General features: G+C 44.4%; 2 protein-coding genes across 2 annotated transcripts in view; both read right to left on the reverse strand.

Annotated features, from left to right (window-relative positions):
• LOC113838584 (ephrin-B2-like) overlaps positions 1–16,003 on the reverse strand; it is a 665,634-nt gene that overhangs the window by 103,167 nt on the left and 546,464 nt on the right. The window lies entirely within an intron of this gene.
• LOC113838579 (mothers against decapentaplegic homolog 1-like) overlaps positions 1–16,003 on the reverse strand; it is a 60,382-nt gene that overhangs the window by 12,024 nt on the left and 32,355 nt on the right. The window contains 3 exon segments of the mRNA XM_035453514.1: positions 5,261–5,373; positions 7,192–7,279; positions 9,464–9,665. Of these exon segments, the coding sequence (XP_035309405.1) occupies positions 5,261–5,373; positions 7,192–7,279; positions 9,464–9,665 (403 nt within the window).

The following is a 16,003-nucleotide window of genomic DNA, read 5'->3' on the forward strand; positions in this document are numbered from 1 at the left end:
GACTGTGACCACTACCATTTCTAACTGACCAATTATAAATGAAAACAAACAGAAGGATCACCTGGGCTACTGCTTCATGGGGTCCTGCCCCATGAAACCATACCAGTATGTAAAGAACCCACAGCTCTTCGCCCTCCATGGAAAAAAATCAGAAATTTCTCTCCCACAAAAACTGTACTTTAACAATTGTTGCTCGTTCCCCAGTAATTAATTATTTAAAGACAACACAATAGCATTCTTTTGTTAACAGTCACACATTTACCATCACACTTCATATACACACATGTGTGGCCACATCATACATACATCTTTTGAACAAACTTCACAAAGGAGAGGAGATGTCAGGGGATGGCCATCCTTACCACAGCTTGGCATCTTTGGAGAACCTTCAGGACTGTCGCATCTTTGTCGATTCCTGTATGGACTTTTGTAGGGATTGTGTCTATTCCTTATCTATTTGGACATATTCTCCTTTCTCATCTGGTGTGACAATGATGTGGATGGCTTGTGGTGAGGTCTCAGGGAGAGCACCTGGAAGTGCAGGGCTATGTAATTGGCATTGCCACTACTCTTTTTTGGAGCTGGGTTGTTAGTGCCACTGGGTACAGGAGATGAAGACATTGGGTTCTGCACAGGGACACAGTTCTCCTCACTGTCTCCAGAGTCTGTATTGGAGATGGAACGGCAGTACTGGGAGGACCTTGGGTTAAAGGTGTGGTTGAACGTGGACCAAGACTTGGTGACAAATGAATTGAAAGGGAGCTCATTGATGACAGTGTTGTTACTCAGGTCAAGTGGTACTGACTTTGCTTTTCGGCCATGCTTGAGGGGAAGATTGAACGGGGGTGGCTGGATCTCACTGCCTCAGCTGACAAAGTCATGGGGCATTGTGCTCATGGGGATGTCAGAACATGGGTTTACGGGCATATAATTGAAATCAAAGCTGGCACTGTCTGATAGACACATGATAGTCTTTTCTAGAGATTTAGCAGACCAGCAGGCAGTTTCTTCACCTCGTGTTGGATCCTTGTAGTCACTGACTGGAGGTCTCCTTTGAGGGCTGCCCCTGCAAGGTGTCTTAGGATGCTATGGTGGGGGAGATATGGCTGATTTCACTTGGAGGTCTCCAAATTCCTTACACGGGGTGTTGCTGGGTGCCTTGAAGATGTACACATAATCACTATCTGCTACAGACCCTGCTCGGGGCAGGGGCTGACAGGAGCTGCTGAATTCAGCTGGAGAAGAGCAGAGATTATGACTGACTGAAGAAAGGTTTCTCAGGGTGTCAATGCTCTCTTTAGTTTGACTGAAGCCGCATATCTGGCAGATGCTCTGGACCCACCTATTCCTGTCAGCCTCTGTCTCAGCCACCAGGTAAATGGTGTGCTCATTGATAATGATATCAAACATAAACCTCTTTTGGAGCTCTTGTTTGTTGAAGGTCAGGGCTACATCCAACTGCGTACAGAAGTTTAGGTTGACGATCCCCAGGGGTTTCTTGCAGTGTTCATTCTTATAGTATTCTAGAACATCTGGGTCACCACACATCTTACCACTCCGCAGTATGAACCAGAATTTCTTCCAAGCATAATGCCACAACTTTTTCTCAGGAGGTGATTTCTCCAGCCAGCCTGTGCACACCACATCAGTTTCATGTGACTGGAGCCCACAGAGGGTTCCAGTGGACAAGGGCTCAGGCTGCTCAGTCAACTGGCTGCTGGTGGGTAGCTCATGGAGGAGGGATTCCTCAGAGGCAGATTTCCTGGATTTCTTTAATAATTTTCTTAGCATTATTGCTTTATCCAATGTTAAAATGAAATCTTACCAGTACCTTGTCTCTTTAAACTTTCTCTGTGTGATTGACTGTGATCTCTATTCTAATCGAAGTCTCTTAGGAGTTGAGGTTCCTATTTTCCAGTACCTTTTGCAATTCACCCTCAAACTCCTTACTTGCTTGCCAGCATTCTGAGGGTGATCTCTCAGGGTCCCCTTCTTTCCTGATCTCAGTGGGACCTCAATTTGTGGCTGCTCTTGGCCACCACTAAGTCCGAGTATCAGGCAAAATCCTGGAGATTTGGATGAACCACAAGATGCCTGGTTCTGTTTCTGAGAGAATGTTCCTCACTTTTATTGTGAAGCAGCCTAGTATACAAACTTCCAAAATCCCAGTTCAAAGGGTTCACATCATGATCCTACTGGGGCAAGGTTAGGAAAACATGAGGTACCTGTGGTTATACTGGAAAACAACACTTAGAGACCCTGAGGGGGCTGGGTCCCAACACCCAATGAGTCATTAGATGGCTGAAGCATATTAGCAGGATCCAGGACCACACAACACTCAGGAACCCAAATTGGGGCCCCGCCTTCCTGTGTAAAATCAGAAACAGAACCCAGGGCCAACACCAAAATTGGATCTGGCCCTTTCCAAGGGCCTGAGGGAAGGTCTCTCCAATTAACCAAACATCTTTTCTGTGCAGTGGACCACCAATGACAGTCTGCTAAAGAGTTACCAGAATCATCCATAGTAAAAAAATTAAGATAGAAAATAAGTGATAGAGTTAGGGGAGCCAAGGTGACCCTCAAGGTCCCCCATCTTTACTTTAACTAAATAGGCATTTAAAGTGTGGTGGGCATGTTCCACAATAGGCTGTCCTTGGGGGTTGAAAGGAAAACCAGTTTGGGGGGTAATATCTAAATCTTGACAAAATTGACTGAAACCTCTGATGACATAAGCAGGGCCATTATCAGTCTTAATTTATTTTGGGACCTTCATGCAAGTAAAAGGCTGTAGACAGTGGCTTTTAACATCTTTTACCTTTTCACCAGAATGGGCAGAGGCAAATATTAGTCTAGAAAAAGTATCTACAGAAACATGGACAAATTGCAATTTACCAAAGGATGGCACATCCATCTGCCACAGGTGATTGGGCCACAGTCCTCGGGGATTAACTGACAAGTGAGGCACTGGAAGTAATTCCACACAATGAAGGCAATTTTTAACTATTTAAACAACTTGTTTCTTGATTATCCCAGTATGAAATTGTAAGGACCCTGTGTTGATATGAAAGCAATTATGTAAAGATTGTGTTCTAGTGAACTCTTGTGAAACTGCAATGATTTGATTACACCTGTTGGCCGTGTAATTTCTTTCACTGAGAGGTCCTGGCAAATGGGTATGAGTGCTAAGATGTCTCATAAATACATGGTCACTCCATTGCCATAGCAGACCCTGTATCTGTAACAAACTCTCTTGTACTCTGGAGACAGTGGCAAAATAGGCAAGCATCTCCAAGGTTTGGACAATTTGAGCTACATATTGACTATCAGTATAGATGTTAATGCTTCCTTGAGGAAGAGTTGCAGTACCATGGCCAATGCTAAAATTCTGCCATTTGGCCAGAAGCTGCAGCATTTCTGGCTGTCTTAATGATGGGATAAGATACAACTATATCTGTCCCTTTTGAAGAACCCTCTGTGAAAACCATGAACAAATAGAGTGGCTACAAAATAATAGAACAGAGGGCTCTTCAAAAGGGAAATAGGCTGAGACTATAATCTTTGGGAAAATCAAAGATGTATCTTAAAAAAGGAAACTAGATTATTGTATGGGTAATAATTATCAAAATCTCTCTGGGTAGCAGAGAGAAAAATGCCCAAATCATAACTATTATTTTGTAGCCACTCTAGTTGTTGAAGGGATAAGGGTGTAACAACCTGATCTGGCTCCTTACCAAAAGTCTGCAAAGCAATCTTTTGCTCTTTAAATAGGTGTGCAATTATAGCTTGGGGATAGGATACCACTGATTTACATGGGGAGGCCTGAGAATGAACCCAAAGAATAGGACTCTCTTGCCAAAAAACTCCTGTAGGAGAGTGAGCAGAACAAAACACTAATAATTTTAAAGGCTGGGCATAATCTATATAATCCAAATTTGCTCCTTCTAAGGCCTTTTCAATCAAGTGAATGCACTTCCCTCCTCAAGTAGTGAGACTCGAGTAGAGTTGGGGTCTGAATCACCTTGTAATATATTAACGAGAGGTTTAATTGGCCCAGTTGTAATTTTTAAACTGCATCTGATCCAATTAATATCACCCAGAAGCCTCTGAAAACCATTTAAAGCTTGAAAAGTGTCCAGCCGAAGACTAATCTTTTAAGGGTGCACCCCATTTGCCACAAGAATGTCTCAGGTGGCTCCCTCACTGATCTTCTTATTTCCCTGCATTGCAAAAGCAATAACTTGTCCCATAATGTGGTGTCCATCTATATCTCTACCAATTGGAATCCAATAATTGAGGCATTTGACCTTGTGAGGTGGTAAAGCCTCTTCACAAAAAATTGTTGGCATTTTTAAAAGCTAGATGTCTAACCATAGATCTGGCATTATCAGATCCACAAATATACAGCCTGCAGGTTGTAGGATCCGGTCGACAAAGTAAGAATAGGATTCAGACTGTCCCTGTAGGACCTTAGAAAGTTGGTCTCTTATCACCTCGTTAGATAAAGCTTTCCAAGCAAGGCCAGCAGCTGCTGGGATCTGTGCATATACAGCTGAATGGTAAAGAATTTTCTGATCTCGGTTTGCATAGGCTCCCATACCAGTAAGCATATCTGAATTCCTCTCAGGGAAACCTGCAGGCATGTTGCACTGTGCCATTTTGTTACAAAGCTCTTGCAATTCACTTCTCCAAATCAAATAATCTCCCCGGGACAGCACAGCTCGACATAATTGTTGCCAAACACTGGGCATGTAATTTAAGGTCGCAAAGAACTCAAAAATGGTCAAAGTAAAAGGGGCATGAAACCCGTAAGCCATAACTGCCTCTTTTCAGCTGTGTAATATCCTTATAATTAAGAGGGGAATGCTCTCTCTGATTCTGGCCTTGGGGAGTCATGTTATCTATGATTGGGAACATCACTGTGCCCCTCTGCTCTTCAGGAAAGGCCAAAGGAAAACAGAGAGCACTAGAATTACGAGCAGGAAAACAAGGCTCAATGGAACATTTTTTTAGCTTATGTTTTAATTTAACATCCCTTTCAAATTCCTCACTTTCCTTAGTCTCATCCCCTGAAGACGAGGTCAACAATACTAGGTCACCAGAGATTAAAAACCAAGGGCTGACCTCATGTACAGTTTTTAAAAAGTCTGTTGCTGTCTTGTACTTAATACTGGTGCCCTGCTTATTGGACAATTGGACCAATTGTTTCCCCATAAGAGAGTAAGAACTGGCCGCACCCATCTTCAATACACCTGTTCCTTACCTTAATGCTGGCAAGCCTTCCCAGGTGATCCTTCAGTGTCTCTCCTTCTTTCCCAAATCTTGGTGAGACCTCCGCCAGCTCTACAACCTTCTCATGGGTTCGGACAAGAGAATCTGAGGATTAAATAAAGACAAGACAGTCAGTCACTCTTGCAAGGAGAAGGCTTTTTATTTCAAAGGGGAGTAGGCTTATATACTAACAGCAGCCCCAATGTAAATTTACTCAAATCAAGGTACATGCCGCCAATATCCCTTCAATGGGCAGATAATTTTCATTCTAGCATAAAGGTCTAGGCAGAAGCAGGGAACTAGGAAGTAAACACCTAGTCACAAGACAGACAGTGGACCCTAAGGGCACTGTGGGTCACCACTAGAAGAACAGCAGACCCTAAAGAGGTCCCCAACAGGAATTCTCTGTGTAGCCCTAGCTGTCCTGGATCTACCTCTGTAGACCAGGCTGGACTGGAACTTGACGAGTTCCGCCTGCCTCTGCCTCCCTAGTGCTGGGTTCAAAGGTGTGTGCCACCACCTCCCAGTTAAAATGTTATCTATTTTGTATTTCATGAGCATTTATGTTTTGCCTGAATGTATGTCTGTGTGTGGGTGTTGTGTCCCTTGAAACTGGAGTTGCAGATGATTGTGCATAGTTATTCCATGTAGAAGGACTGGAGCAATGGCTCAAAGGTTAAGAGCACTGGCTGTTCTTCAGACATCCTGAGTTCAATTCCCAATAACCAGACAGTGGCTCACAGCCATCTGTAATGTGTTTCTGTGCCCTCTCCTATTATGCAGGGCAGGCACATATGCAGGGAGAATGCCATACGCAGAAGAAATAAATCAATCTTTTTAAAAAAAAAATCCCATCTACCTTGTACCTCTGGGCTTTTACCTTTCTCTATTCTCTATCTCTTTCTTTCATTCTTACTCTTTTGATGGCTGTGTGACTGTCCCCTTGTGTTCTCTCTCCCCTTTTCTCTTCTTTGCCTTTTCCTTTCTTTCTTCTTCTATTTATTCTGCCTACCAGCCCTGTCTATCCCCCTCTTGCCTAGCTATTGACAGTTCAGCTCTTTATTAGACCAGTCATATGTGTTGTGCAGGCAAAGTAACACAGCTTTTCAGAGTTAAACAAATGCAACATTAAAGAATGTAACACATCTTCAACTATTATCCCATAACTGCTGTGAGCTGCCATGTGAGTATTGGGAATTGACCCTGGGTCCTCTGCATGAGGTCCCAGTGTTCTTAATAGTTGAACCATCTCTCCAACCCAATAAAATAATAATTTTAAAAATTAGAAAAGAGGGGCTGGAGAGATGGCTCAGAGGTTAAGAGTACTGGCTGCTCTTCCAGAGGTCCTGAGTTCGATTCTCAGCAACTATACGGTGGCTCACAACCATCTGTTATGAGATCTGGTGCCCTCTTCTGGCATGCAGGCATACGTGGATGCAAAATGTTGTATGAATAATAAATAATAAATTCTTTAAATCAAATTAGAAAAGAAGCCGGGAGTTGGTGTTGCACGCCTTTAATCCCAGCCTTCGGGAGGCAGAGACTGGTTGATCTCTACGAGTTCGAGGCCAGCCTGGTCTACCAAGGGCAGCCTCCAAAGCCACAGAGACATCCTGTTTCAGAGAGAGAGAGAGAGAGAGAGAGAGAGAGAGAGAGAGAGAGAGATTTGATTACAGGGGCCAAAAAGGTGGTGGCCCAGCAGATAAAGGCACTGGCTATCAAGGCTGATGACAAAGTTCAACCCCTGAGGAAGTTCAACCATTCATTACTCAGGAAGGAAAAACATGATCTCCACAAGTATAACCACAAGTGCTAGGACCAAAGGCTTGAGACATATGCCAGTCTTGTTTGTTTTAGCTAATAAAACATCTTATTAAAAAGTACCTGTAGGGTCTGGTGAGATGGTTCCTCAGGTAAAGGTACCTGACAACCTGAGGTTACTGCCTGGGGCCCAAACTGTGAAAGGAGAGACTCCTCCAAGATGTCCTGGAACAACGCCCACGATGGGCTCCTGCATTAATTAGAAAAGACACATAGGGGCTGGTGAGATGGCTCCATGCTGAGGAGTACTTCCTGCTGTGCACGTGCACAGGTATAGCCCACAAAATATTTTTTTTTGAGAGAGAGTCTCGTTGTATATCTCTGACTAACCTGGAGATATGTAGACCAGGATGGCCTCCAACTCATAGAGATCCACGGGCCTCTGCCTCCTCAGTGCCAAGATTAAAGGAGTGCCTCACCGTACCCAAAACACACAAAATAATTTTTAAATGCAATTTGAAAATCCTGTATATATTTATGTAATCAAATAGGTGTAACATCAAATTGGCACCTTGTAAAGGTCTTTTTTGTTTGTTCATTTGTTTATGTTTTAGATAGGGTTTCTCTGTGTAGCCCTGGATATTCTGTAATTCACTCTGTATAAAACAATAGCCTTGAACACACAGAGATCTGCTTGTCTCTATCTCTTGAGTGCTGGGATCAAAGTTGTGCACCACCATCGCCAGGCCTTGAACAGTTTGTTGCTTTTGTGTTCTACTTGCTTTCTTTTGTGTGTGGGTGTGTGTTGGGAATCAAACCCAGGACCTTGCATGCACCAGGCAAACGCTCTACTACTGAGCTACACCTACAGCCCCTGGCTTTTTGAGCCAGAGCCTCTTTATACACCCAGGCAAGTCTAATGGAACATCCTCCTGCCTCTACCATGTGGTGGTGGGCGTCACAGGTGTGTGCCACACAGCCTCCTGAGAACACTGAACTCTGAAGACAGGGGCAGAGGATAGATTCCACGTCCCCAGTAAATTCCCCAATCATGCTTACCGGCTGGCTTTTACACAGGCTGAAGATCTGCCACCTCAGCCAGGTTTCCTGTGAAGATCTGGGCTCCAGCCTCAGGCGGAACCAGACCCTGACTGAGCTGGATCTGGGCCTGAACGTCCTTGGTGATCCGGGGTACTTCTCCTGTGTGAGGGCCTCAGGCACCCAGACTGCAAACTGCATACCCTCCAGTGAGTGGAGTTCCAGATTCAGCATGCTTGCCCTGTCTTCTCTGTCCAGGGAGGCCATGGGACCTCCAATTTCCTCACCAGCTCTAGCTACAGAATCTTACTGTCAAGTTTTCCTGCCACAGGGTCTTTACACACACATCACTGACACCACTGAATGGCTCTTCTGTTCTGCTGTACATTTAGTTTCCAGGGGAGTGCTGGAGAGATGGCTTAGTGGTTGAGAGCACTGGCTGCTTTTCCAGAGGTTCTGAGTTCAATTCCCAGTGACCGCAGGATGGCTCACAACCATTTATAATAAGATCTTATGCCCTCTTCTGGCCTGCAGGCATACCTGCCAGCAGAACACCGTACACATACATACATACATACACATACATACATACACACACACACACACACACACACACACACACACACACACACACACCCCACACACACGGTTAATCTTTCAGGTCTCAGAACAAATACCACTAACCAAAGTGTACCCTCTGTTCTACTTGGCTTTCTGTTACTGTGATAAACAGCATGACCAAAGGAGACTTTGGGAAGCAAGAGTTTATTTTATCCTACAGGTTATATAGGTCTTCACTGAGGGAAACCAAGGCAGAAGCCTGAAGCAGAAAAAAAACACATGAATTTGCTGCTTACTGGCTGGTTCCTTGGGTCTGGCTCTGCTAGCTGCTTTAATACAGTCCAACCCTACTGGCCCAGGGATATACTAACCAACAGGCTCCTGCAACAACTAACCATCAAGGTTTCTCTGTGTAACAGCCCTGGATGTCCTGGAACTTGCTCTGTAGACCAGGTTGGCCTCGAACTCAGAGCTATCTCCCTGCCTCTGCCTCCTGAGCACTGGGGTTAAGTGTGCGCACCACCACAGTCCCACCCATTTCTTCTTTTTCTAAATTACAAAGTTTGGCAGATGTGGCTTTCTGCCTGCATGTATGCTTTTAACCAAGCTCTTGCCTGGTACCCACAGAGTCCAGAAGACTAGTTTAGATTGACTAGGACTGTAGATACAGCCAATTGTGAGGTGCTGTCCTTTGCCTTCTGTCTTTCCTTCCTCTCTGCCTTCTCCCCTTGTCTCTCTCAAAGGTGGGCAAGGCCATAACCCTGAAACCAGAATACTTATTTGGCATTTAAACCCAGCCCTGGTGACCTAACCAATAGGCATGGGACAAACTAACCTTGGCCATCCCTTCCTCTAGGTTGGGCATTTGCCGGCTGGGCTCAAATGCATGCACAGGGATTACGAGTGTACTCCAAGTCAACTCTTGCCTCCGAAAACTGGACTTGAGCTTCAACAACTTGGGAGACAGGGCCCTGTGGCTGCTGTGGGAAACCTGAGGCACCGGCCTGCAGACTTCAGGAGGTGTGGTGAGTGTTTTGCTTAGGGGGAGGGCAACAGGAGTAGAGTGGGGATGCTAATGGAGTCATGAACCACTTCATACTGGCTGCTTAAGTAGAAATTTTAAGACCAGTCTCAGCTTTATAGCTACTATCAGGCCAGCGTGGGATATGGGAGATGGTATTTCTACAAACAGAACAGAAAACAACAATGGTTATTTTCATTCTAAAGGCAGGAAACACATAACTGAGCCAAGGAGTGATGGCTGGAGCCTTTAATCCCAGTACTCGAGAGGCAGAGGCAGGAGGATCTCTGGGAGTTCCATGCCAGCCTGGTCGACACAGCAAGCTTCAGGACAGGCAACAAATGTTGCAAAGAGAAACCATTTCTCAAAAAACCGAAGAAAGAAAATGTGGTATCTCAATTTCTTGCTCCTGCCACCTTGCTAACCACTTGCTTCCATAACTCCACACATAAGTGGAGATAGAAAAGAATCTCCCATCCTACAAAAAGCAATACCCCATTAGACAAACATACACATTAGACAAACATACATTAGACAAACATACACACACATAAATACACACACACACACACACACAAACACACACACACGTGACACACCTTGGGGGTGTTTAGAAACTGCTTGGGGAATAAGCATTTATTAATTTGGGCATTTTCTTTATATCTATGGCTATGTGCATCTGGGCTTGCAGTGTGCACAGAGGCCAGAAGATGGCATCAGATGCCCGGGAGTATCATTTACAGGATGTTGTGAAACAACTAAACCAAACTTGGCTGCTCTAGAAGAGCAGTCTTAACCACTAAGCCATATCTCCAGCTCTTGCTATTGGGATATTAGGTTTCTGTTATATATTACTATACTGGCTATACTCTCAGACTCACTCTGCTTCACAACAGTGCTGCTCAGTAACTTTACTTCCTGTACTTTTGCTTTTTTCCCTCGAGGAAGGCTTTCTCTGAGGCTTTGGAGGCTGTTCTTGAACTAGATTTGCAGTCCAGGCTGGTCTCCAACTCACAGCGATCTTCCTGCCTCTGCCTCCTGAGTGCTGGGATTAAAAAGTTGTGGGCCACCATTGCTTGGATTTTGCTTTATTTTTATAAATATTTTTTATTATGTACACAGTATTCTGCCTGAATTTATGTGTGCACACCAGAAGAGGACACCAAATATTTTTTTTATATAGTTGTGAGGTACTCTCTGGTGGTTGGGAATTGAACTCAGGACCTCTGGAAGAGCAGCCATTGCTCCAACCTCTGAGCCCTCTCTTGTTCTTTTAAATGAAAACAGTATCAGCTGGCATCTGGGAGTTCTAAGTCTGTTATTTACCCACTGGACATGCTTTCCACACCACACTATCTGCTTCTGTAAATGAGAATACAACTAGGAGTGTCTGGTGGTTTTTATTTATTAATGTCTAAAGACACTCAAGATTGGGAGTAAGGAACTCAGAGTGGTTGGGAACATGTTTGATCCCACCACATGGAAGGCAGATGCAGGTAGAGCTCAAAGAAATCCATTATAGCCAAGGCTGCTGCCACCACCACCCAGCCCAAGTCACATATTCTTAACCAATCCTAAACAGCTAAGGCACATACCACCCTTCTTGCAGCTGTTTCCTTTAAAAAGCCATAACAACTAAGGCATTCTTTTGCATCAGTGAGTCAGCTCCTTGGTGGTCTCTTTTTGAGTCCTCACGAACTTGGCATAACAATTCCACACCAGCCAAGGGAGCAGAAAGACCCTGTCTCCAACAAGCAACTGAACATTGGGAGTAAGGAGACTGGAGAGGTAGCTCTGTGGTTAGGGCACTTGTTGCTCTTGAAGAGGTCCCAGTTTCCAGATCCCACTCTATAGCTCACAACCTGTTCCAGGGGATCCAACTCCAGTTTCAGGAGATCGAATTACCCCTGGTGACCTCCATTGACACTGCAATATGAGGTTCAGTCATGCATGTGTGCAAAATACTCATCCTAAAACAAAAGGTTGGAGAGTTGTCTTAGCAGGTTAAAGCATCTACTGCCAAGCTTGATGACAGGCTTCACCATCAGAACCCTCGTGGGTGGAAAGGAAAACATCTACATGTTGATCTCTGGCCTCCAAAGCACACCAAGACAAACAGTATTAATAGCAAAAGCACACATACAAACAAAACCACTAACTAGATCCCAGCTTCACAGGAGGCTGAAGTAAGAAGATTCCAGGTTCAAGGCCAGCCTGGGAAACTTAGTGAGGCCCTATCTGAAAATGTGAGCTAGGAGGATGATTTGGCAGTAGAGTGTCTGCTTTCCTAACATCCCCAGAACTGTAAGTTCCAACACTGCAAATTAGTGTTTAAGTTTTTGCATTTACCTGTGTTTCTGGATTGCACAGTTGTCATAATCAATCCATGTTAGGCTTCAGTGGGATCCAGTCAACTTGCCAGGTTCATACCTGAGGGGGAGAATAGATTGAGAAATGACAGGTAAAGACACTTAAGAAAAAGAGACACAGGATAGAGTCAAGAGGACACTCAAGTGTGTTTATACTGGACTCCCCAAGTTGATTCTTCAGCATTCTTAAGTACCCCAACCAAAAGGGGAACATGGCAAAAGACTTCTTTATCATGTATAAGGAACAAAACCACTTTCTACCTTAATCCACCAAACATTTGATAACCACACCTGTGACTCAACTTCTCCTTATGGGCTATGAGAGTCAAGAGTAACCACACCTCAGACCAAGTCTGCAGTTATTTAGGTAAGACATTCAAGACTAAGATGATACATCCTATAATAGCCATGCCTTAGACCTTATGACTTTAACCTTGGAAGAGTAAGGACAGTTTTGAACTTTCTGACCTTGACTCTAGATGAAGAAGAACCATCTCTGGGCTGTGACAACAGTACTTCTACAAGTCTGAGGTCATTTAAGATCACTGTTCTCCTGGTACCAAACTAGGCAGAAAAAGCCTTTCTCCTTGGTTATCTCCATTGCCCTTGACCTTGAGATTTGTATTGTTGTGGTTAGAGTGATGGCTCAGTAGTTAAGACCATTGGAAGCAGACTGGGCATTGGTGGTGCAACCCTGTAAATCCAACACTTAGAGGGCAGAATAGAGGGAACTCTGGGAGTTCAATGAAAGCCTGGTCTACAGATTGAGTTCCAGGACATGCAAGGTTACACAGAGAAAGCCTGTTGGAAAAAAATCCAAACAAACAAAAATCCAAACAAACACACAATAGAAATGTTAACGATTAATTGTGTGTGTGTGTGTGTGTGTATGTGTGTGTGTGTGTGTGTGTGTGTGTGTGTGTGTATGTATGTATGTATGTAAGCATGTGTGTGTGTATGTATGTATGTATGTATGTATCCACATGCATTCAGCTGATATTGGCCAGAAAAGAAAAGCTGATCCCTTGGACCTGATTTAAAAATGGTTGTATGTGGAACTGAACTCTGGCCCTGTGCAAGAGAAGGAAGTACTCCATACAGAACTAATGAAAACAATATTTGAAAAACAGGCTGTGTGGCTAGAGACATGGCTTAGAAATTAAGAGCACCAACTGCTCTTTCAGGGGTCCTGAGTTCAATTCCCAGCAACGACATGGTGGCTCACAGCAATCTACAATTCAATCTGGTGCACTCTTCAAACACTTAGGCAGAACACTGTATACGTAATAAATAAATCTTGAGAACAAAAACGAAAGAGAGAAAGAGAAAGAAAGGAAGAAAGAAAAACAGACCAAAAGGCAGGGTACCATGTTGCTATTTTTGTGGTCACCATAGTGATAGTACCATGTTTGTCCACAGGCTGTTTGGAATGGACCTCAACAAAATGACCCAGAAGAGGCTGGCAGCACTTTGACTCACAAAACTGTACTTGGATATTGGGTGCTGAGTAGGGCTGCGGCATCAGAATGGAGGACAGCAGGACTTTTATTCCCTCTGACAGCTGTGATCCTGCACTTGAAAGACATTACTTTGTGTGTGACTTTTGGTTTTCTCTGTGTAACAGTCAAGGCTGCCCAGGAACCCCACAAAAATCTGAATATTGGACTCAGTCACTGTAACAAGACTCCCACCTATTGGCCAAAGTGTGAAACTACAAATTAAAATAAGGGCAGAGGACACTTATTTGGATGAGGTGGGGATATTATATTAGAGACAAGGTGTTTCTGTAGCCTTGGCTGACTTGCAACTTGCTCTGTAGACAAGGCTGTCCTCCACCTAATAGCTCTGCTTCACTAGATTCACAAATATCTGCACAGTTTCCAGAGGCAATTCAAGCAGTAACCTAGAATTCTTGCAGATATATGAAGGGGGGGCAATATTTCTCTTCCCAGCCAATTCCTTAGAAATTTGTCTGTTTAGCTGAGGGTTGGTGGCACACACCTTTAATACCAGCACTCGGGAGGCAGAGGCAGGCAGAACTCGGTGAGATAGAGACCAACGTGGTCTACAAGAGCTAGTTCCAGAACAGCCTCCAAAGCCACAGAGAAACCCTGTCTGGAAAAACTAAAAGAAAAAGAAAAAGAAAAAAAGTTTGTTTTCCTACTTCACAACTCAACATTTTAATCACACTGAGAAACTGTACACTAGAACAAACAGAAGCCAAAAGATCCCAAGTGGGCTGGGGCTGTAAACCAAGGTCTCAGAAGCAGTATACCTAGAAAGATCCAGGACTGTTTGTATCTGCTACCCACACAGATGAGGCCTCAACACATGGAGAGGGCAGGGCATGTGGACCAGCCGAAGACTGCCTGCCTAGCTAGCATGCATGAAACCCAGGATTCTATTCTGTCCTTAGGAGCTATATAGATTTCATTCTGATGGCTAACATCTGGGCTGAACAAATGTTTACATCAGCTGTGCATAGTGGCTTGTGCCTTTATGAACCAAAGGCAGGTCTTTCAAGAACAGACAGAGCTACAGGTAGGCCCAGGAAAATGAAGCAATTGACGAAGGGCTACATACTTGAGAGAAGCTGGGTTTGAACTCCAGGACCTATGGGAGCATATATATATATATATATATATATATATATATATATATATATATTCATGCCAGCTCCAGGGAATAGCATGCTCACTAATGGTAAAGGGGCAGAAACATGTTGAGGAGCCTTCCACTAAGCATGAAGACCAGACATACATCACAGGAACCAACATGGTTGCAGTGACCTGACACAGGTGAGTAACCACAGGCCCAATGGTGAGCATGCACAAAAGTAAAAAGTGCCCAGTATTGTGGCTGTTACAGTTAACACCCAAGAGGCAGTCAGGACAACATGGACAATTTATTAGGATTCTACCATCTTCCTGCCCACAAAGAAAGAAAACATAAAACCACTTGGAAGTGGCATAAGCCCTAATCCTAGAAGAAGCAAGATCTGTGCTTCTGTTAGGCAGGAATTCCAGCATAGACGCTTATCTCAAAAATGGCCTCACAGGGTGCTCTATGATGGTGCAAGCTTTAATCCCAGCACTGAAGCCAGTGGATCTGACTCCAAATTTAAAGAAACACTGTCTTGAAAAAAAAAAACACACACACATACAAAAAAACCCAAAAAACCACTGAGATGTTTTGGTCAAACTAAGCCTGTTCAAACAGCGTGTCAAAGATGCTTTGCAAAGAACCTCAAAGAGTTTCTGAGTTTCTGTTAGGGCCTTGATTCGTTTCCCTCTGCCTTTAATCCCAGCACCCGGGAGAGAGAGGCAAGCAGATCTCTGAGAGTTCGAGACGAGCCTGGTACAGGTGAGGTAGTTCCAAGAAATCAACAAAAGCCAGAGTGAAGCCCTATCTCGAATACTCCCACAAAAAATACCCTGAGACATGTGCCCTAAACTAGAGTTCTTACAACCAAGGCAAACCTTGAACCTACTGAAAAAGTCTCAAAAGCTCCCAAGAGAAAAATCCACTTTCAAAAGGCAACCATTGTAGCTTAGGTCTTACGACTACTGGGCTCCGTTTTAGGTCCATAGAACATACATGAACAATGTTCCCATCACACCTAACTTACCCAGCATTTTTAGCAGAGTGCAGCACTCCTCACACTCCCAAGCCTGAGCTCAGAGCCTGTGAACAAGAGTTTCCAATGGGCTCAACTGGGATGCTTGTCCCACACAGGGAGGCCCAAAGTGGAAGCACTTTCCAGTTCTGCCTCAGAGAGGACAACCACATTGATGACTGCTTTGTGGGGTGTCCCCTCGAGCCTCGGGGCTCCTTGACCCCCCCCCCGGTTCTCTCCAACCCTGTTTCAGTTCCTGGCTACTGTGCAAGCCATGTCCTGATTCCTTCCTTCCCACTCAACATTCTCCCCTCCATGCCTGTGGAGTCACAACTCCCAGGACACTGCAGTTAACCCAGACACACGCTA

Source organism: Cricetulus griseus, unplaced genomic scaffold, assembly GCF_003668045.3.
Source record: "Cricetulus griseus strain 17A/GY unplaced genomic scaffold, alternate assembly CriGri-PICRH-1.0 unplaced_scaffold_1, whole genome shotgun sequence".
Classification (NCBI taxonomy): Eukaryota; Metazoa; Chordata; class Mammalia; order Rodentia; family Cricetidae; genus Cricetulus; species Cricetulus griseus.